This window comes from Channa argus, chromosome 23 (genome assembly GCF_033026475.1).
Source record: "Channa argus isolate prfri chromosome 23, Channa argus male v1.0, whole genome shotgun sequence".
NCBI classification, from domain to species: domain Eukaryota; kingdom Metazoa; phylum Chordata; class Actinopteri; order Anabantiformes; family Channidae; genus Channa; species Channa argus.
The window spans coordinates 5,192,801-5,216,273 of NC_090219.1; the positions used below are offsets into that span (position 1 = coordinate 5,192,801).

At 38.2% G+C, this 23,473-nt stretch overlaps 2 protein-coding genes and 1 long non-coding RNA gene across 14 annotated transcripts in view; 1 reads left to right on the plus strand and 2 right to left on the minus strand.

Moving 5' to 3' along the window:
• LOC137108550 (peripheral plasma membrane protein CASK-like) overlaps positions 1-5,120 on the plus strand; it is a 40,201-nt gene extending 35,081 nt beyond the window's left edge. For 6 of the 11 annotated variants that reach the window (XM_067493274.1, XM_067493278.1, XM_067493279.1 and 3 more), the window contains 2 exons: positions 430-513; positions 3,157-5,118. In XM_067493274.1, the coding sequence (XP_067349375.1) occupies positions 430-513; positions 3,157-3,333 (261 nt within the window). In that variant the 3' untranslated portion in view covers positions 3,334-5,118. Of the gene's footprint in view, positions 1-429; positions 514-3,156 lie in introns of all 11 variants that reach the window. The other 5 variants (XM_067493277.1, XM_067493276.1, XM_067493275.1 and 2 more) reach the window with 2 other exon arrangements.
• The window catches only part of LOC137108553 (uncharacterized), a 29,889-nt gene extending 14,877 nt beyond the window's left edge, over positions 1-15,012 (minus strand). The window contains exons 1-3 of the long non-coding RNA XR_010912212.1: positions 14,914-15,012; positions 11,554-11,711; positions 11,082-11,136 (exon numbers count right to left, since the gene is read on the minus strand). This is a non-coding gene — a long non-coding RNA (uncharacterized lncRNA). The remainder of the gene's footprint in view (positions 1-11,081; positions 11,137-11,553; positions 11,712-14,913) is intronic.
• Positions 15,013-18,544: 3,532 nt separating this feature from the next.
• LOC137108692 (interleukin-1 receptor accessory protein-like 1) overlaps positions 18,545-23,473 on the minus strand; it is a 233,356-nt gene continuing 228,427 nt past the window's right edge. For both annotated transcript variants that reach the window (XM_067493597.1, XM_067493596.1), the window contains one exon: positions 18,545-22,153. In XM_067493597.1, the coding sequence (XP_067349698.1) occupies positions 21,426-22,153 (728 nt within the window). In that variant the 3' untranslated portion in view covers positions 18,545-21,425. The remainder of the gene's footprint in view (positions 22,154-23,473) is intronic.

Here is a 23,473-nt window from a genome sequence, read left to right on the forward strand (position 1 = left end):
TGCACTGATCAGTAAAATGCCATGGATATTACTACAAAAGGACAGTTTTAAATTATTTAGAAATAATGGCATTTTGATTTTAAAGATATATTTACACAGCATGGAAGCCATCTACTCAGACTTTTTTTTTAAAAGGGCAAAACTATTACATACAGACAGAGCTTGAATGAGGGTTAAATGGATTGGGAAGAATTAATTTGGACTGCTTGATGTTATGGGAAAGTGTTTGCTAATGTTTGCTACTTTACCTTAAATAGCTAATTTATAATTAACTTAATGTCCAGACAATTTGAATTTAACGAGCCAAATGAGTTTGCATGTCAATGGTGGTGTTTGTGTGTGTGTGTGTGTGTTAGTGTGAGAGTAACAGTTGAAGAAACTCTTTATGTAAACCACAGAATGAAATAATTTCTCTCTCTATCACATAAGGCACTGAAGATCCTAAGAACAGCAGAGTTTGCACCATATGTTGTCTTCATTGCAGCTCCCACCATAACCCCTGGTATAACTGAGGTATGGCCATAAATACACCTGCTTCATCTACTTCTCCTGCTAATTGTTCAACTTTATGTCCACATACTAACTCTTAGTCTCAATTAAGGAACAATCACACTGGAATTGTGTCTGAATTAATTCGGTTCAAATATTTGATAATAAATAGACCATTCAATTTTTTGTGTGTGCACATCAAAATGGGTTTAGTGACAATCATGGTATAAACAATCACACTTTAAATGAACAGCTGTAAAGTAGCCTTAAAGGTGACCACCTGGAGGGGGAATTTGAAACAAGCTAACCCAGTGTGAAAACCTCTTTAATTTCTGTTTCTGTCATCCTCTTTGCTTTAAGCATGTTTATATTTTCTTTGGCATGCCTATTTTGCACTTGAGGTACCAAAATGGTGCAAGAAACTGCCCGTAAGTACTGATTAAATGGTGTTTAGAGGTTGTAGAAAGGCACATCTTTGTAGCTCCAGTAGTTATCTAGCTTTGTCTACTCATTTCTTTTAATTTACTGTAATTCCTCGAATCTATTTAATAATCATCTTAATTGTGTGCTTTCAGTGCTTGATCTTTGTCATGTTTCCTCTCATTATATTCTGGACTATTTGCGAAAATTGCTCGTCTATAAAGTGGGTCAGTTTAGAATTAAATTATAAATTTGTACAAAGCTGAATACAAATACAGACTGTACTATGTTGCTAATGCATTTCTAATGGAAGAATTTCTCATCAACAAAAATTAGAAATCTTAGTATGATATGTACAGTTGAATGCAAAAGTTTGAATCCCCTTATTTCCAAACACCTATTAAATGCACATTCAGCTAGTACAAATGTTGCTTTATCAGAAGTAAATTTTTAAATTATCTGTGGAGGGGATCCAAATTTTTGCGTCTTATTTTACTGTAAGTTATTCTGATTACAAATGTGTACTGTACTATTCTGTAAATCTTCGGGTTCTTTATTAACATGGCATATAAAGGGATGTCAACTTAAGCCTAAACCTGACATAATAATGCACATTCAGCAGATATTTTTATCATCAAAAGTTATGTAAAGTTAAACAAGTGTTGTCAAGTGTTTTTTTTGTTGTCGTTTTTGAATTGTAAATTGTCAAACTATTTTAGTAGCTCTGAAATTATGACTGACCCTTTTAGGTTGCAAGGTGATAGAGTAGATAACTTATTTGCAAAAAGAAATCAAACACACTGAGGGTCCATGCATTCACTGTCTCATGCAGGCTACACAGACACTACTCAAGTTTCAGGGCAACCGGTTTTCTTATGGTCCCCTGTTTTGATGAGAAGATGTCTATTAAAAGGCATTAAATGTTTATCTGCATTCCCTATATTAAAATCTCTCTGTCAAGATGACATCATCAGGAGGAGGTTTTCAGTCCAAATGATGTTAGTCATACAATTAAGGTTGTAGTCTTCATCAACCTGTTGCTTAGGGTTTCTCTGCATGACATCATCTGAACCCCTGATAGTGGAAAACATCTTCTGGATGATGTCATCAGGAGAAATCTTTATATAGATTTAGACATCTTCTATAGAAAAGGCAAACAATTATTAAGATACATGTATTCTTCAAACATCAAAGTCTTTCACATGTTTGTAAAGTGAAGAAGTCACCTTTTTAAGGTAGTGCAGCTCCTTTAAAAATACATGATTAAAGTGAATAAATGATTGAACAAAGTGCCAGGAAATGATACAAGAGAGCATTTCTTGCCCTGATGTTTGCAGTTTGGCCTGCACTGTAGTTGCGAGCCTAGACTTATGTCCCTGGGCTGCTTTTTAGCCAATTCGATAAGTCAATTCCGATTCGGCCATTGCATTACCACCAATACAAATTGCACAGTTGCTGGAACTTGTTAACAAAAATATCCTTGATTAGAAACAGTTAAACCATCTGTGGTGAATGAGAGGGTTGTAAAAATGGTAAGCTAGTAATGCTTTTACAGTTTTTACATAGCCTGCCCTGCGTCTTTTGCTTCTCTTCCTTTAACATCAGCTTTGGGTCACAGCCTTTAGAAAAACCTTTCTGCAAAACATGTCTAACTACAAACAATTAATATCCTATGAACGATTGTGACATGATATATTTTTTGATATGACATGTTAGTAAAAATCATATGAAATGAGGTTATCCCTTTACACCTTTTCCTCTGTATTGTGCACCCTTATTCATAAGTACAACTGTCTAAATTGTGACATTTATGACTTTGTGGTTTTTACCTATTGATAAAAAGTACAAATCCGTTATTTAGATCTGTTATTTGGTTTTGTAGTGTTAGTGGTGCTTGGAAGGTTATGAACCCACTAAATTTTTCTTATTCTGCCTAAATAACTTGATGAAAGAAAATACTACATACTCCTTTGTTTATTTGGGTAAATTATCCTGTCAAATGTATTACAAGAGTATGTAAACCAAGAATCAGTTTTGCATAGTAGGAAAACCAGGGTCTTTACTATTGAAGTCTGAATAAAAAAGATAAAAGCCATTTAAAAAAAAAAAAAAAAGCATTAAGTTGTGACTAATGTAAATAACATGCATCTCCACTTGTAAACCTGGTACATTTTAGCATACTGTACATACACACATACACAGAGACCACTAACAACGCTCTCTCTTCCCCCTCGATCACACCCTTAGGATGACTCTCTTCAACGACTCCAGAAGGAATCAGAGATGCTGCAGCGGACCTACGCTCACTACTTTGACCAGACCGTCATCAACAATGAGATTGATGACACCATACACCTCCTGGAGGAGGCTGTTGACCTAGTGTCCACCACTCCTCAATGGGTCCCCGTCTCCTGGGTCTACTGACATACAATCAACAACAATTAAGCTCATTTCATTGAACAGTCTAAACTTTGGGCAAATTCCCTTGGCTCACCTCTCACATCAGAATCACACTTTAGTAGATAAACTGTCATTGAAAAAGAGGGAAAATAAAAGCTGACAACTCACAACAGAGACTTCATCCTTCCCCAACCCCTTTTTCTCTCAAACCGCCTCAAAAGGCATATTGATGTGTACATATATACATATATAAATGATAAAACTAAATGAATATGGTTCTGTCCTCATAGTCAAAGAGAGGGAAGGGAAGGGGCAGTTTGGTAGATATTTTGTACTTTTCTTTTGTAATTAATGGATGGGAGGTAATATTGGAAAGGCAATAGTGAGCATGACCATAAAGCAATCTTAAGTGTGTGTGTGTGTGTGTGTGTGTTGACCTTTATAAAAGGCAGTTCTTGTGGTACTCATGTCCTCCTCTCTAACATCCCCTAATTTCCTCGGCCTCTGCGATAAACAAGCCGAACTTTAAAAGCACATTAGAAGCTGCTACAGTGACAAGAACTCCCGCCGCTCCAAATGCAAATTCGAGTGAAGCAAAAAGCACAGGAAACTGTCCCTTTATTTGTTTCAATGGCCTTCTGTGCCTGTCAGTTTATTGAAGGAGCACACTGCATCCCTCTACACTGTCTTTCCCTGTGTTGCTGTAACCTGTTGTACCCTTCTTTCTATCCCAGCATCTGACGGTCTTTGTTTACATCTCAGTTTGCACAAAATGGACAATGAAGCATACTGCGTTTTACCACCAGTTTTCATTCCTGTCTTGCCCACTCGGCCTGGCCGTCTATTCTTCTCTTCCTTCGTACATATGGTAACCCAGTGGTCAGTGGACCTGAACTATCGATCTGGGGCACAATCAGCTACAAGAAAGCACTGATACCCACCATCCCTACTGTGCTGGAAGACCAAAAAAATAAAAAAATAACACATCAGAAAGGAGAGAAAAAAACTGCCTTATCAGAGCCTTGGGGAAGAAGTCGGTAACACCTATGCACACCCCTGGTTTCTGCCAGGCAGATCGCCACGACAACCACTTTCTTCTTTCCTTATGCTGAGTGAGCCATGCCTGCTAAAATAAAGTATTTGTAGGAAAGTTTATGTGGATGGGGAGGGCCACATATACAGTAGGTGGGATAAATCTTATCCCAGAGCCACTGTTTTAAACTCTTAACTGTTGTCTAAAAATATGAGTATTCTTGTTTTGAGGGAGAGAAAATAACTAAAGTGTGTGTAAATGTTTCAATGGTGCGTACGTCACGAGTGAATTACCAAGAGCCAGTGTATATTAATCCTTAAAAGAAGCTCAGTATGTGACATGACCTCTTCATTATTTACCAAAAGTGGCAGTGAGAGGCATCAATTGTAGGGTCCAAAAGAGAAAAATATACACTCCTTAGAAAGTCTTTTGACTCCTTAACATTTTACTAAATTTCTTTTGCCTAAAAATCTAATTAACAAACTGGCAAAACCTTTTTTTTAATTATACAACTCAATCAAAAAGTGAATACAGAAATAAGAATGGAGATAAAAATCAAATGTAAAAATCACAAAACGTGAAGGGGTCTGATTATTTTCTGAAGTGACTAGTGTCTTTGCTTTGGTGCCACTTCTGGTAAAATGTTTTCATTTCAAGTCCTGTGTAAATTACCTCTGCAAATGACAAAAGCAGCTCTTCTGTATGAAATGTTTTGTTATTTCATTTTAAAAAATATATATTTCCTTTTATGTGTTTAAAGTAAATTGCCTTGTCTTCCTTTTGACACGTGAATGTCAAGTGTGCATGTTAATGTGTGGTTAGAGTTATTTTGTATTTCACATACAAAGCCTGTTCATGGTTTTTGCTTTCTGTCCGACATGGACAAGCTGTTGTTTATACTACTATCTGGCACATACAAACATTGAATCATTCTACTTGTCCATTACAGAGTTGTGTGAATCAACCAAAATAGCACCAAGGATGGCAAATTGGCAAAACATATACAGTATATGCCGCACAAAAAGAATGTCCACTTTTATCCTCTACCACATGTGGCCATTCTGAGAGGATTTAAAGATATGCGTCATGCAGGTGTCTGCACATAGATTAGATGAACAAAATTCACATTGTGCAAATATAGAAAACATGAATTGGCCTTTAGACATGAAAAAAAAAACAAGTCCAAAAAGGCTGTTTGCAAAATGAGCAAAACTTCTGGATATCGTCATGCAGCTGCTGTAACAAGAAAAAATTTGTCTACGAGATTTCTCAGATGATCTTTTTTAATGAGAGACACCCCACACATGCCACACCATGTAAATCTACTCTGTTCAATGCTATGCCCACAAGGAAAGCATCTACATCAAATCACAATTTTCTCAAATACAGAGGCCATGTTTTAGGCAATTCAGTTGCCTGACTATTACAGTACCTTTATCCTGCTCTAATTTAAATCATCAAAATTAACATTGTTTTTTGTCATAGAAAAACGGGCATATATTGCTACTATGTACCGCACTGACATCAGTGCACAATTTATCATTTTTCACATTAGTTTGAGTGCCTGTTTTTTTTTTTTTTTCTTCTTCCAATTCTACGTGGGTGTTAAGGAGCTACAGTTAAAAGTAATGGCACAGTTTGCAAATTCTGATTTGTGATATGATCTTCATGAAAATGCATAGTAGTCATCTTTCACATCTATTGAACACAGATGTTAAACAGGATGGTAGAAAAGGTAATGGCAACACTAGCCTAACTGGATTCAGCAAACATGGGGTTTAATATTTGACACGAAACAGTATCTGTGTGCTATTCACAAGTAGCAGCAGCTGATGTGAGCCTACAATCAAGAGTTGTTAAGGAAAATTAACAGGGCGGGGGCGGCTGTAGCTATAAGTGTGGCTAAGCGGGTATATGTCAAAGTGTCTCTGGGCAAGACACTGAACCCCTAAAAGCCCATTCCCATTCCCAGCTGTGCAGTGCTGATCCAAGCCCAGTAGCTCTGAGTTGTACCTGAAGTCCGAGGTATACAGGGTGAAGAGAAAGGGAAATAGAACTGTCCTTTGTCCCAGATGAAAGCAGTTGTCGAGAAGGAAATCTCACAGGAAAACACGAAGAAGAGAGCATATTGTGTTAGTCAGGAGAAAGCTATTAGCATCTGAAATCCAACAGATCCTGTACACTGTGATCAAAATCTACAAAGGGAGAGCTTTCAACATGACTACAAGCCGGTCTAGAAGTGGACACCCTTCTAAAATGTCCAAGAGACACACAAAGAGAATATGCAAATGTCTTTTGCTGGGATACATGTGACCTGACATTCATAGGAATGTTGCTAGGAAGGCACATGTGCTCCTCTCAAGAGGAATTCTTAGATAGTGTTGGACATCAGTTAAGGAGTTTAGGCTGAGCCAAACAGGGGTCATGCAGTAAGATGGCCCCTCTAGCTTCACTAAGCTGGCTGAGCTCTGCAAGGAGCATTGAGAAGTAGGCAGGAATCCCCCAAAGCAGATCCTGGAGACTGATTATAGAAGACATTTAGATGAATCAACTGCAGCTACAGTAGGGGTTAACTAAAGGGGTTTCTATAATTCTTTGAGGACATGAAATGAGCAGTTTTTAAACAACCCATGTTTGTTTAGTAAAATATGAATTCATATTCTACTACTTATTAAAAACCTTTCCAGGCTCACCGTCCTAAAAACAGGGTTATTAATTAAAAACAGTCTATATTTCTAGATTCCTGAAAAGTGACAGTTTGGAGACAGTGGGTCGTCCTCTGACTGCAGTAATGTCCATTTGCCTGCTGTCCTTATGTACAAGGTTGATCCATCAGTCTTGGAAGACACTGTGACTGATGTTTCACCTCAGGAGACAGATGAACAGGCCCGACAGAATCACTCGGTGCTAAATGGACCGGGGAGTTTACTGGCGGGCTCTTTTCCTCTGCAGTGGGTTTGCAGAAATGGCTCTCTTTGCTGTGACGCACAGATAAGTCACTTCTTCCACCTACATGCATGAAGCAGGAAATCCTGTGACGTGATTAAAGGTCAGTGACCACACTCGTGAAACTGTCTTGTGGCTGTCTTGTTCATAATTTACGACATATCAGAAGCATTTTTCATTACCAAAAGCGCTTTGAGTGGTAATAGGTAGAAAAGTGCTATATAAGTGCAAACCATTTACCATTTACTCAGAAATTGCCTGAGCTATAAGGAATAACACGTGTGCAAAGATTTCAACATTTTACCACAAGGTTTTAGAGGAAATTTGAAATTTGTTTTAATCTTTTGGTTGTTTATGAAAGGCTTCACTTTCAGGCTTCAATTGTGAATATTTTTTCTACATTACTGTTAGTTAATCCTATTGGGTAAAGATGAACCACAAAGAATATGAGTTGAAACTCAATATGCTGTATATACATGTTTACAATATAGATTTACATTGCAGAAGATTTGCAGCTGTCAATACCAAAAGGTTCAGTGTTCTGCAATAAAATCATCCTAGAAAGGAACAGAGATTTGACCTGTTCCTGAACAAATTTTTCTACTAATTGAGGTATGTTCTTCATGTTATAACTGAACAGTCATTGGGAAACCTGTGTGGTTAGACACAATGTTTCAGAATGACACAAGTTGTCTTCTCAAAAACAGCAATAAAGGCAAACCTGAAACTAAAGCAGAGCTTTCAATGTGTTGACTTGAGGCTTTTCTTGGTAATAGAGCTTGTTTAAGTTTAAGTGCAAAAAGTGTAAAAAGCCCCGATGATGAACGAAAATCTTCCTAAATAACCCTGAAAAATACAATGAAGGATCATTAGCAGAAACTTTGATGAAATGCATCAAAGTCCTTCAGAATTCTGCATAATATTCATCCAAATATGTCCCTCAATGGTCTTTGTGTAATCATCAAGGTTTGTTCTTAGCCTGAATTCACACCTATATTTTCTGCTACCGTTAGTTCCTATAGAAACAGATTCCTGTAGGTGGAGAAATGTCTGGCCTTGTCAGGTAATTACACATCCAGAGCAGCTTTACTTCATTATGCTTGTGTCGCTGCTGCTGTGTGGAAGTGCAATACTGCCTACGGTACTGTGCATGCTCATGGTGCTTCACCCTGAGAAAACGTCACTTTGGGCACAAAGCAACAAAAAATTGATTATTCTGACAAAACCATTCACATTTCCTCTGTTTTTACTTAAACTCAAATTCCGGAATAAGTTATGATACCGGTCATTTGGGTTTCATTTCTGTATCTGGGTTCACTCAATTTACATGTGCTCTATAAATAAACTTGTTGGAGCATTAAACTTCAAACCAGAAAACAATCCCGAGGTTAACTTGATTTTTGTCTCTGACAGTTTTCACCTGCTCAGAGGTCACAACATTTAGAGATGATAAGATCTATGATCAGCGAAAGTGAAAAAGAAATTAACCAAACACAGCCTAACCAAAAAGATCAGGTATTTCTTTTACTGTGTCACTAAATGTCAAAGATTCCCTTTGTTTAGAATTTACATAAATACTAGTTCCATTAAGTTATTCAAGGTACAGACTACAAACCGAACAAGTAAATACATTGTGAAGGTTATTAAACAATGTTTTATGTACTTTAGAAAAACATGTACGAGTTTGACACTTTAAATCATAAAATATGCCAAATATTTTTTTCCTGTGGTTTGATTATTGTAAAAGAAATAAATAAATAATAGAAGGATGAGACTTTTGTGTAGATAGAAATGATGAACTATTTATGTCAGATTTAGGATAAGCCATTGCCACTCAGTGGCACTTTGACAGAGACAGGGGCTGTTGGTTGGACCAAAACTTTAACCTTTTGCTAATATAACAAGTCTGCAGCTGCCAACGTAATAACCACAAGTGTGAATCCTGACCTGAATGTCATCCTGTAAAAATGCTCTGCAATAAAATAACCTGTTTATGATGAATAATGAAACTTTGACAGGAGTCTGGTCTGCTCCACCAGTGGGACTAACTTTACCATACTCCTCTGACATCCTACAACAATGACTCATGCTAGACTCTTAGACTGACGCTCTGCTTTCAAGTCATGTTTGAAACTCAGCATGGATGTTACAGTCATTACAACCAAACACAGTCTTTCTATACAAAGCACACACGATTCAAGTTTTGGGCATATACACACTGCACAATGACAGACAGGCTTCCACGTCATACCAAAATACTCAAATGAGATCAAAAGTAATGCAAATTGAAATTAAATGTAACACAGAGGAAATAAAAATGATTATGTTTTGGAAGTAAACTTTATAAATTGGGCTGTGAGTAGACAGGCTACACTCATGGCTTCAATTGAAACCTGACAATACCACCTACTGGTGAACTGGTTACACACACAACTGCAGAAGCCTGAAGCCTAAACCACCCTCAGGAGAGGCAACAAGAATAGGCACCTTGAATGTTACATACACATGAAGTGCTTGTGAAAACTTTCAGGTTTTTGCCATGGTTTTGATGTTTGAAGATGAAGCCGCTTGGCTTGTGTGCAACAGAACTTTTTGGACTTGGACACGGTACAGACACCACAGTCTGTTGGACATGATTCTAACGCACATTCAAGAGCGACATCAGAACCTTTAGGCAAAGACTAAAGAGCGGTTTTCCATTAGTGATGTGGGAGGAATCACAACGTTTCTAGTCAAATTCAGAGGACAAATGCTCAATTCTAAAAAGAGCAAAATTGTTCACCCTGGTGAGAAAAAATGTGCAACTGCTAGTGTTGTTGTGTTGCCAAAATTTGACTATTTTGATACAGTTTGGAGCAAAGATTTCAGCCCCTTACATGCAAACTTAACCCATTAATAATACAAATGTTACTTCCTCATCAGAAGTAACTAAAATGGTCACTGGATATATAAAGAAAGTTCTAGTAAATAAGAAGTTTTCATTTAAAAGTTAACTGACTTTAAGTTCCGGATTAGATAACAATTGTACTAGTTGAAAGTGCATTAAATATTATATTTTCCTCTTTTGACATTTCAAAATAAGGGGATGCAAACCTTTGCACCCAATTGTACATTGGAGTTTTTTTGTACTAGCTATATTTTATGCATCTGGGACCCACTGAAAGACACTTAACCTTTATGCCATCTCAGGTTTATAGATCTGTCTGATTTTTTTCCTTTTGTTAAAAGGACCTTCCCTCTGCACATTATGAATTATGCTGGGTGAAAGCAAAACTGCACAACATGAAGACACAGAGGACCACTTTAGACACAATGACCTTAATAAAAGGTTGAGCAACACCTCTGCGCTGTTACTCCTTGGCTAACTAAAGTCCTTATGTTCACAAGTGACATGAAAGGCCATTACTCAGAGCCCCATTCAGCAATGATTCAATTGCTAAACAAGAAGAAACTTTAGGAACTAGGTTGCTGGTTAATGTGTGGGAGTAAAGCGTCTCAGTAAGAGCATCACTTACATGACAAGACTTTAATGCAAACAGCTGTGTTAACAGACCTCACAGTCAAGCTCAAAAAAACTAACATGCTTTCCCTTCCCTCTTCAGCTCAGTGTATCCATCAGTCTCTCAGCAAACTTAGCATGAAGAGCTTTCACAAAACAACACAAATGAGCAATACTAATGCTACAACACCAAAAAAACAAAAAATAAAAACAATTTAACATTACTCAATAACCAAAAACAATGGCTTCATATCATCCCATCACAGTGAAACATAGGAAACAAGCAGTTCCTACCATCGATGCTGAGGAGGACGGACGGGGCCAGACGTGGACTATCAACGCTGGGTTTCTGAAAAGGACATCAAATAACAGAACAGCAGTGAAAAACTGCTGAAGGTAAAGGCATCTATAACATAACTTATTCTGTGGCAGGCAGAGGTAATTAAATGAGATACAAAGATACTGGATCTGAATGCAAAGCTCACTGCCACAATTGCTGAATCAGTGGGACAAATAATGATCCAGCAGATGCACTGTTATTACCTCAGGACTGTAAAATGCAGGTTATTGTCCCTTAAAAACGTAGATAGCTGGCATTATAATCCTTAGTACTTGTTTGATATCAGCTATGTTTCCAGCTCTTAAATAACTTTAATTACTGTAGCTGAACTCAAACAGACACATACACACTCTTGATCACCAATTTGACACCTTTGCTGTGAGTGTCAATTAAAACAGCTGCTAGACAGACTACGTGTCAACACACCGGTGATTTGGGATCCATTTCTCTCTTCTGACAGCTTCAGTAAATACTCCTCTGTTCAGCAAGGATTCGCTTGACGCCTCATTTCATGAATACCGTCAGGAGCCAGCGTTGAGCTGCTTCTCATCTTCCTCCCTGCTCCCAGTTGTCACAGAACGGTGCTACCTGGGAAATACCAGTCTGAATTAAACCACACAAAATGATTTTATAGAAGACCCCTCCTGAGGCATTGGAACACTGTATTCATAATGTGAATTAAGATTTCGGTGCTGAATCACCTCCCGTGAGACATACTTAGCTCCCATCTTCATCTTAACCTGAAGTTGTGCTCTGTTTTGTTTAAAATCCCAACTGTGATTGTAATGCAATACCTTTTGCAGAGTCTCTCCATTGTTTGTAGGTCTGTAGTGCTTTTTCTGACTAGGACACATTGGTCCACATTTATCCACATTTTAATGCTGGAGTTTCTGAACCAACATTATGTGAACTTATGATAGATTGAAAACCAACTCATAAATGTATTAACATTTCTTATCTGGCCAATAAAGCCTCCCATCAGACTTTTACAGGGCCCAGAGTACTGTCCATACATTGTCCAAACCAAGAGATATAGTTAAAAATCTAATCTAGTAAACCCAAATCTTGCTGTAAGCAAACTGAAAATATTTGGCACTTTTCCTTGAAAGATTTATTAAAAATAAAAAAACTTTTATTAACTTTAGAATCAGCCTGAGAAAATAAGCTGCTGTTTATGCCACAAGGCCTTACAATATAAAGGTTCAAAAATGTCCTAACTTTCTTGGCAGGAAACAAACTAGTACAGATAAGGTGGCCAAGGCCTGTAGCTCAGCTACTGGCAGTTCAGAAAGTAGGAAACCTCAACGCTGACAGATTGTGGAGATACTCCCTACTCATATTGAGTGTCCTGGCAAATTAATTCTATTGAAAATACAAAACATATTGAGATGTAGTTTAACCACAGCGACCTCTTCACATTTCACTAGAACCTTTTAGGCTTTCCTCAAACTATTTTATTATCAAAAGTCAGCTATCAAAGTTCAAAAGTTACCAACATCACATTTCTGCTTCTTGTGCCAATGAGCAAATGCTGAGCACAGCTTCTGAGTTTGTTCGCCTCAGGGCTTTTCTTTCTTCTGGATGCAGCCTTTCATGGCAGCAATAGAGGTTTAAGCTTAGCCTTGAGTATTAGGCCCCACTATCTCGCAAGCATTTGCATTAATGGCTTTCCCCCCTCTCAACTACGGAGTTAAACACCAGCTAATCCTGTCTGAGATCACTGACTGCCCCTTTGGTGTACCACATCATATGTGACATGACAAAGACTGTGATATGATGATCAACACAAACCCTCACACTCACCGACTATTGGGCTTCCTACAAGATAACCTGTGATACATCATTTCATTGAGAATATATAAGCCATTTAAAAAAAAATCAAATATAATTTAGCCAGAGTTGTTTTCTTAAGCACCACTACTGACCAATCTGTAGATACAGCTTTTCAAATGTATGGTTCTTAATATGGTTGGGGTTTTGGATTGCTGGTTAAATAGGACAATACCCATATGCCCTGATAGTAATTTATTCTTCACTGACATTAAATTGATCTGAATGTAAAATGAAAAAAATTTGTTGTAATTATTATCATATAGTATAATATAGTCCAGTGAATATTGAGGCTGGTTCAGTCATACATGTCAAATGATAAAAGCTGTTCAAAATGCAGAAATTCATCATAATAACATACATTCAATTGCTACAAATGTTCTTTTAAAATCAGAAGTAACAAAAGTGTGCTAAGTGTATTGAAGAACATTAACGTTTGTAAATGGTCTACACTTATATAGCACTTTTCTACCTATTGGCACTCAAAGCGCTTTACACTGCTTCTTAATCAACCATTCACACTCACAGTCACAAACACTCATACACCGGTGGGGGAGATGCTATGCAGCTGGCCAACACTCACTGGGAGCAACTAAGTTGGGGTTCAGTATAAATTCTCCTTGATAAATAAAAAAATGATCTGTGATTAATTTATGTTGAAAAAACATTTGCGCTAACTAAACGTGCAATAAATATGTTAATGACATTTCAAAATAAGGTGACAAAACTGCATTTCTTTTGACAGCTTTACTTTGTAAATTCTTTACAAAAATATCATTAGTGTCTTATGGATGAAGCGGCTGTCAGTACATAAAGTGGTAAATTAACTCCAAACCACCTTTACCAGCTGCTGATTTTGTCTCACACCATATTGCTATATTACTCATTTGTATTTGCTATAAATCTCTCTTTACCATATTTTTCATCTGATACAGTTGTTTGCAGTTTACAGCACAGCTGTGAAGATTTCAAATGTTATGTGGCTCCCAACATTTGCTTTCTTACTGCTACTTATTAAAGCCTCAATTTGTAAATACAAACTCAGTGAAAACGGATTTCTCAGTAAATTCTCAAACATCAAAGTTTTAAAGTGAATCTCTCTTCTTACATTTGTACATTAATTCTAAACCCATTAAAACCTGAACATAAACCGATTAAATGAGGAACACATGAAAAAAAATCTGCTCTTGTACATTTACTGTCATCATCAGCTGCAAGTTTAATAGTATTTTAAATGCTTTATTTCCCAAGTGAAGTACTTGTATTTCAGTATCTAGTACATTTCAGATAATTTGAAGTATTAAATCAAATCTTGAGTAAAGAATTTCAAGTTTTTAAATTACTTTAGTAGTATGATGTTGTGCTTTATCAAATGATACTTGTGGAGTATTTTTTCTTAAGAATTAAGTTTCTGTACTTGTGGTCTTTACGACCAATTTAATTTTTACTCTGAACGTTCCCACCACATGTCAACAACTTAAATTATATTTTAAACATTAGCTCGGTGAACTGCTTCCTTTTAATGTGACAAAAGCACGAAAACATTCTTAACCAAATTATAAAACCCACAGCTCATGGGTCTTTCATGGATCACAGCCTCCCGGTTTATCGAGCACTGAGGTGACGTCAGCTGCACGTCCACCCTCAATCTCCTTAATTAACGTAAACACTTACTAAATGACGATAAGCTAAATACGAAACAGTTAAAAACAAAAGGTAGCTAAATATTTGTACTGTAGGTTAAATCTACACGCGGGTGTTCACTTATGTGAAGGCGTTTTTTTTTTTTTTTTGTAAAACTTCTCTGACATTATCATTTTAACGAGAGTACGACTCCAAAAACAGTGCGAATGAACAAACATGCCGCCCATCATATCAACACTTTGTTTAACGTAAGTTAAAGCAAAAGGAAGAAACCACTACAAACGTGATATTTTCGTGTTCGGGTGCAGAAACCTACCAGCTTTTTGACCCAACAATCCAAAAATACACACAAAAAGAGCGACTTCGTCTTGTGAATTGTCCCGAAGTTTGTCCACAACACCCATAATTCCTTGCGAACACCTGGCGTGACAATTTGCTTTGTGTAGTTTTTTTTTTCAATCACGTAAAAAGTTCCCATAAACCATCTTTTTAAATAAAAGCAATAAGCAAAGTCAGGTCATTTAGAGCATCACGATGCCTCACTGACTGTATTCACAACCCAAAGTGTCATTTAGTTTTATTTACATGTCAGTGGAGGTGAACATGTTCACAAAAGTAGTCAAACTTGTAAAACATTGAAATATATCACTGTCTCAACAGCCTACAAAGACAAGATGAGTGTTTTGCAGGGTTTGACTCCAGCAATTGTTTAGTTAATAATTGGATAAACACTGATTGGGCTCACTTTAACACAACATAGCATCTTTGTTCATTCATTCACCCTGTGCTCCACGTAAGAAATCAATTAAACTGCTCATTTGAGAGCTACATAAAGTGCTTCACAACTAACAGCAGCAGTTCATCCACTGACCGAGCACTGTCTTAAAGAAGAATGCACATACCTTCAATCATCATTATTATAGGTTTCAGATCTGGGGCCATTTTGTTTTCAAAGATTTGTGATTTATTTATTTATTTTTATCAAGACTGCATGATCTACCAATCAGCCCACTTTCACCATAATGAATCCAATTGGATCTGTGGCCCCCAGAATGCCTTGCGTGGTCCTGAGTCAGCTGAGGTGCAGGGTGAAGTATGTCCAGCAGATGACAGCGTTACACTTTGAATTTCCTCAAGTGGCTTAGCTCTCGCCTTGCGTCTTTATTGGCCACTGCTCTAATTCAACGTTGCAACTTAAATTTGACAATTATAAGTCAAAAAAATGATTTCAACTGCCATTTTGGATTGGTTCCATTAAGACATCAGAACAGCTGCGAATTCACTGGAGTGTATCATTTGATAAGGCAGCTGTATCCACAGTGGAATCGATATCCAACCTCACCACACAGACATCGATACAAGTGTAAAATAATTAAAGATGGAGCTGCTCTTGCAGGAGGTAAGGGTTGGTGATCAGTGATCCATTACATGCACCTTCTACACACACACACACACACACACACACACACACACACACACAGGCAATTATGCTGAGCTGAACCATGTTGAGTTCAGAATTACTTTAGAACTGGGTTAACAGCTGCCCGCATCTACTCTCCAAATACTTTCAGCTCACACTCACACACACACACCCTCTACCGTCACCTACTCATGCACAGACAATTGGCCTGGTTCTTCAAGTGGAAGACATGTCACACGGCACAGAGCTCCGAGTAACAAGGCCCTGTGGGACATGGAGGGGCATGGTTTACCTGCCAGAGTGAGTAATACTGTTCACCAGTAAGTGAGTATGTGTGTGTAGGCAGAAGAAGAAATAAAACATCTGTGCATGTACAGAGGCTTTCAGACTCCACTTTTTTTTTTTTTTTTGCACTTTTAGTTGGAGGTTAAGTTTTGAATGCTTAAAATTGCCACTTGTTTCTAGCAATGTCAAACTTATTGACTCTTATTAAATTGTCAATATGGTATGCAGTGTAGACTGATGAGTAAAGGACACATGCATCTATTTAAAATTAACACCACATCACAGTAAAGTGTAAAGCAAAGGGTTTCTGAATATAGCCACCGTTTATGTACTGTACTGATTTGAATGCCTCCACTTTCCCTGTCACATGCTTTTGTTCAGGGAGCCTATTATGCAGTGACACCGTAATGAAGTGAAAATGATTTCATTTGGGTGGGGTGAGGGGAAACAGTGCTAAGCTCAGGAGCTTCCTCTTTTCACAGACATACACTCTCACGCCATATGGCGACGTGTCAGCCCAAATGAAAACATCTGCCGGCTTTTCATGTTCACGTGGGCACGGATGATTAGGGCAGCCTCGTGTTATAGCCATGACAGCAGAAAAACAAGACAAGCTATAGGGAAGAGTGTGCATTCTCTAGATTAGTGCAAGGGGTACAGGGATGTGGCGCATCGACTCTATACAGGGAAAAAGCAGACTGATTCATCTAGTGCTAGCTGCTTTTACCTGTGGGAAAAGATTTGATTTTCTTGACATTGCTGCTGTAACACCTCTGTGGAAGATACAGATTCAATTCACACATCAATCTTTATGTATCCAAATAGAGTATGTAGATTAAAGATACAATCGTGCAGTTAGAATACATTGGAGCACTGTTCACAAGCTTTGCAGAAAGTGAAGGAACCTTCTAGACCTCACGTTAGATCACATCAAACAGCATCTGATTTTTTTGGCTTTTGGTTAAATTTAACAGTAGATACAGAACTGCAGTAGGTTTACGTGAGAGAAAACCAATTTCCATAAACTTGAATTATGTTAATAAAAAATCAAGTTACGCAATCTTACCGACTCTACTGGCAATAGTTGCACACGTTCTTCAGTCTGGGAAACTCATTACTAACAATAACATGTTGTACGATTCATATAAACACCAACATTCACTTACACTTCCTCAACAATCCCCTTTAGGAACCACAATTTATACTTTAAACCTTCCGCTGACATACACTTGTCAGCTATAGTCCTAGTCTGATGCTTCCTACAGCAATCTGGACGATAACTTGTTCTGAATATACAGTAGTGAATGTGAACATCTCATCATTTAAGAAGAGCATATTGAGGCTAATTAATGCTTTCTGGCAGTGTCTTATTATTCCTCCCTACATTTCTTTCTTTCCTAAATTCCCACCAATGCTGGTGCTTTGATCACAGTAAAATAAGTAAATGGCTACACTGTTGGCACAAAGCTCTGAGGCAGAGGAGAGAGGAAAAAAATATGTTTATCTGCATGGAAACATGCTGGAAGAAAAAGGATCCTGTTTTCTTCGAGACGTTCAGTGTGCCAGTTTGACTAGGCAAACTTGCCTGCAGGTTTAAATGGACTAATTCCCAATGAAAATCTGGATACATGAAGTATACACATGCAACTCTGTCACAGCATTTTCAGTTGTACTCTAGAAACAGCTTGACAGTTTAAAATATTCACACTGCTGAATATTTTAAATGCTGCTCTCAGTGTTTGAGTCTAAGTTGGAACATTAAAATATATTCACTGTTTGCACAATTACGCACCATGAGAAACCAGGCAAACCATTGTCTGAACCGGGAGTTGATCTGTGCCAGCCATTTGTGAGGTTGTAGTCAAAAGTGCACGAAGGTCAAACAACAATTGGAAACGGAGGTTTTAAAGCGTTCTTCTTTGCAATGACTCTCCTGATTTAGTCTTGTTCTAAAAGAGGACCGGGCTGATTCAGTCTCCGAGTGGAATAAGTAGACATATTGATTGTTGTTTCAAGGTTTTATGGGTGATGGCAGAGTTATGGCGTTTGGGACTGCATCGGCTCCTCGCCAGGAAAAAGGATCCGGGCATTGTCAGCAATCTATGCTGCCGCTCCATAAACAAAGTGAGCCAGGTGATGTTTTTAACAAACAGACAGTGCTCTCACTCGGCCCCCCTACACACACACACACACACACACACACACACACACACACACGGGACAATCACATTACCGTAAATGTGGTTTTATTAATAATAACAGTATCTCTTTTAATGAACATTGCAGATACATAATAGAAAATAAATCAGAAACAGGAGAGACATCGTCTCAAGTCGTGAAAGTGCCTGGAATAATTCTGTGCTATATATTGTCACTGTTTTTTATTATCATCATCTTTATCATCAAAGTCACATTGCCAGAAATGTTCAATCCATCAGGAAACAAAAATGTGTATAGAAAATTCAAACATTTTGTATTCACATGGCTTCCAAAAGCAGGAGTGCTGAAGCCAAACTCCAGTCAAAATCTCTTTAATTCTACGTGTAAACCTCCAGTCAGGATTAGTATTTTTACTTTGAGAGGCCTTGTGAATAATAACCATTGGTTTCATGAATATGGCTCGATTGTCTTCATCTTATTCATGTTATTGTCTTGATTTTATTTACACAATGCCATATCATAGAGCACAACACACTCCTCTGTTCAGAAATGGTGCTCTTAAATATAATATTCCACATCTCACTTTTCACAAGGGGGTAAAGATTTAGGTGGGTAAAAACAGGCCTGGCTCTACTAACCGTTAGTTAATTGAAAGATCTCAAATGAAGGGGACAGGTCCTCCAAAATGCAAATTATTACTATATTGCACTCTGGACAGTGTACAGCAAACATTAATTTCAAAACACCAAGGCCTCCTCTGAAATATTCTGTAAAAGTAAAATCCAAAAAGCAATAACTGAAGATTGCGAGAAGATAAAGGGGGGGAAGAACACAATTTTTCGTTTAATGTTTATGAGTTTGCATATTTTATGGCACGGAATAAAAAATCTACAGCGTGAGATGTTGCAGATATTTTAGTATGAGGTTAGTTTCTTGAAAAACAATACAGCACAGCTGCAGGAGGAGTAATTACATGGGCCGTGTGGACATGTAAGAATAGCTCTTGTTTTGTGTGATTTGATGAAATTGTACCCATCACAATGGAAGTCTTTCATAGAGGAAAAACAGCCTGAATTGTGAGTGAGAGGGGTTCACTGTAGCTTGCTTTGGTCAAACTTGCTTTAAGTAGTATTTCTATTGTATAATTACATATACTCCAGGATTAAGTCTGCATTTTAAGTACATTCTTGTCACGCTTAAGGACGCTTTTCATATTATTTCGAAGGGATTCACTCTAAAAAGCAACTGGATATATGGAGAATACAACCCATGATGATTAATAGTCACTAGGTCAAAAATGTTTCTAAATTAATAACTAAGCTTCAATAGCATTTTATATTTATATTATAGTCAAATGTTTAAGGTGTTTCCAATGTTTTCATATTGTTTAATTCTTTAATATTATGGTAGTTAAATTCCTTCGTCCCATTGTCACAACAGTGCCGACTCCAAGTGCTCAGAACTTAGATGTAAAAGCCCTATTTCATTTTTCTGAGAGCTCAACTCAACAGACAAATCATTTCTGCTGACAAGGGGGATGGCAAACAAATAACAGAGCTGTCATTTAGGAGGAAATGAACAACAAAGATAACAGTTTAGCCCTGGACAGCCTCATTTGGTCCTACAGAGGAAACAGAGTAGAGTGAATGCATCAGGTGACATTGGATGTCATGGCTTTCCTCTCCCCCATCTCTGCTGACATCATCGATAGCATAGCTCCATCCTTGTTAAATCAGCTGTGAACTGCTGCGATGACTGTAAAATCAACAAACAGATAAAGCCCGCACAGCTGCAATCGATGGTGCGTTGGACATGTCAAAACTCAAAAACAAAAACTTTGTTTTTCTTGCAAAATAAGTAAGACATCTAGTGAATGACTTATCCATTTCGTGAGCTATGAAGTTCTACATAACAAAACATTGTTCTTTTTATTGTTTCCTCAATTCTGTCTATCTGAAACATTATATGTATAACTTCTCTAAGCAAATATCCCTCAGTTACAAAAATAGACTTTTCTTTTTTCATAAAATAATACACATAATTAAATTTTGTCATATAATCATCTGTTAAGGTAAATAGCAAGGCTGTTTTTTTTAAGTAAATGTTATCACGAGAGAAAGAGAGATGGGAAGCCTAGCACCATATTCTTCATTTCCCCCTTCACAGACATGACTTTTCCAAAAGCAATCACTTATAGTCAGTCTGGGAAACCCATCTTTTCACCCGCTCGCTGGACTCCATATTTTGCATATTCTGGTTGAGTCCAGATTCTCAACCCTTACAGCAGCCAGTGGAGCTGATATCCAAACCACATCCTGCTCTTCTCACAAGGCTGTGACTTTCAAACTCCCCCCGACACCCAAAAGCTGAAGAAAACTACACCAGCCAAGAAATTAAGATAAAGGTAACAACAGTTGAACCACATCTCACAGGCCATTGCTTCACTTTGTACAAACTGAAACTAAAGAAAACGTAAAAAACAAGTCCCAACTGATCATGAAACATAAAGAAGAAACAAGTCCCAAACACTGATGCTACAAAGAATTAGAAAAATGTATGTACAGGACCCTGTATTCCTTGACTCTCTGGGTAAATTATCATAGGTGTTGGCTTGTGTTACTGAGTGTTTATACAGGCATATAAAAATGTTCTCCTTCTTTTTTAGTTTTCAGTTTCAATAAAAGCTCTTATTTGACCAAAAAACAAACAAACAAACAAACAAACAAAAGAAAAACCCTGCCTCCATCTCCACCACTAATATGTCCAGTGTGTCTGATGCCCTGTCCTCCCTCGTCTCTCCCTGTTGTTTCCTGGTGCAAATTCAACAGCAGCAAGTAACTTTGAGCTATTCACGTTCATCTGGCTTCGGTGCGCTTTAGGGTCCAAGTGCCAGCGGTGAGTCCTCCCTGTGATGGACATCATATAGATCAACAGTCTATCCCGCCTGGCACCATCTCTGTCACCAGATGACGCTGGATATACTGGTTTCTCTGGGTAGCAGCGGCAGCATGGCGTTGTTCCCGTGGGCCTCCTCCAAACTCTGCTGGCGTGGTGACTTGGACTGCGGCCGCTGTCCGTTGATGAGCGTCATGGGGATGTTGCAGTAGGTGTGCTGGTTGCCTAGAGAGGAAAGCGGTGGGAGAGTGCCGCCAGGCGGCAGGTCGTAGTCGTAGCTACGGTAATAGTGTTTCTGCCTCATCTGGGTGTGGCAGGAATTGTGGAAGGTGGACCGCAAGTCCGGATGTGCCGTCGCCATGGCGGTAGAGGTGGCCGCCGCCATGGAGATAGCTGAGACGGTTTGGAGCTCACTGAAGGGACCCTGCTCACTGACATCCAACACCTGCTCGTGGGAGATGCTCAGGGGCTCCATGCGTTTGAAAGGCATCTCATAGAGCAGCTGCTTCCAGAACTTGGAGTTGAGCTTGTTGCTGGACGGCCCGTGCCACTTGATTACTGTCAGCATCTTGATGGTGTGCTTGAGGGCCTCCACTTCCTGGTAGTTCATGATGCCATGCAGCTCGGCGCACTCAATCAGAATAACTTTGATCTCACCAGTCACCAGCATGTTGCGCAGCCGCGTCTCCAGCTCAAAAATGCTCCAACCCCTCCGCACGACATAGCTCGGCGTCATGACAATGATGAGGCGCTTACTCTGGTCCACACAGCGTGCTACGTCCTCGATGTAGGCTGAATACACAGACAGGGATAGAAAGGTAGATAATTTTATATCAATAGCAAGTGGAAAGCATATTTTCTGTTTGTATGACTTGTCTGTATGCTGTTTATTTAATCTAGATAACTTTAATTGTATGTGAAACTACACAGAGCTAATGATGAAAATATGATGAAACATATCACACAGGCTTTTTGAAGAACTCTCTTGGCCTCATAGTGACTGCTCACCAGAGTACTTCTTTTTATCAAAGTTTCAAACCATCAAATCCAATTAACTTTAGTGGGAAAAAAAGTGATTTTTATTTTTTTTTTTAAGAAAAAAGAATCTGAAGTGTTTTTAAATTAAACATCTGCTTTGTTCTATAATCTACAGTAACACTAATTTATTCAGAGACATGAGAATATTGCTACATAAAATGAAACAAAAATGAAGACAAAATATGATTATGTATTCTAATTTAAATAACATCTACAGCCTTGTCATAATAAAGTGTACAGAATTAAAGACAAAAACAAGAGGAAGGGGATCACTTTTAATCTGAGATGACAGTAAACACCAAACACTCAGCTTCACTATATACCTGTGTATATACCTTTGCATCCTTTACCTAAAGGTAAAGTAAGTGAGAGAGTTTACAGTAAATACAGTACTGTGCTTACATCCCTAATGAGGAGCTCAGCTGCTTGAGTAATAATGAATGTGATTAAGTGTTTCTCCAGGCCTGTCCTGGGTTTCAGGAGGAGGGGGGTGAGTGTGTTCAGCTAATGCCGGCTTTTAGTCTTTCTAGACTGAAACAGAGTGGATTCTCAAGAGCAGGTGCACAGGATTAACTGGGCTTCACTTCCCAATCAAAGCTTATGACCCCTCTTACATATACGCGAGGAGAAACTGTGTTTCGAGAGAATCTAAGTGAATGCTCTCTTGGGGTGTCTGCTGGTCTTCGAGCAAACAAATGTCACATCTCCTCTCTGTCCTCCTCCCCATATCTCTGAAGATGAACTCGTCCTTTTCATGTCACGCTCTTCCCGAGGCGTCACGATAAGAGAGACCTGATTAGAGTAAAGCCGCTCGTATCTTTAGCACGTCATTCTCTCTCGCTGTTTGGTAATTAGTCCTCATGGGATAATTTACTCTGTGGGTGAATTACCCCATGAGGACTTCACCTGTTCTGATTAGGTTGAACCAATCAGACAAAAACAAATTTTACTTTTATTTTATCATAAATTAAACAAACAGAAATAGATGACTGCATAGTAATTCATTAACTAATGATTCATAGTTTCATTTTATGCTTTGAATTGATTCAACAGAAAGTAAATCTGCAATTTCAG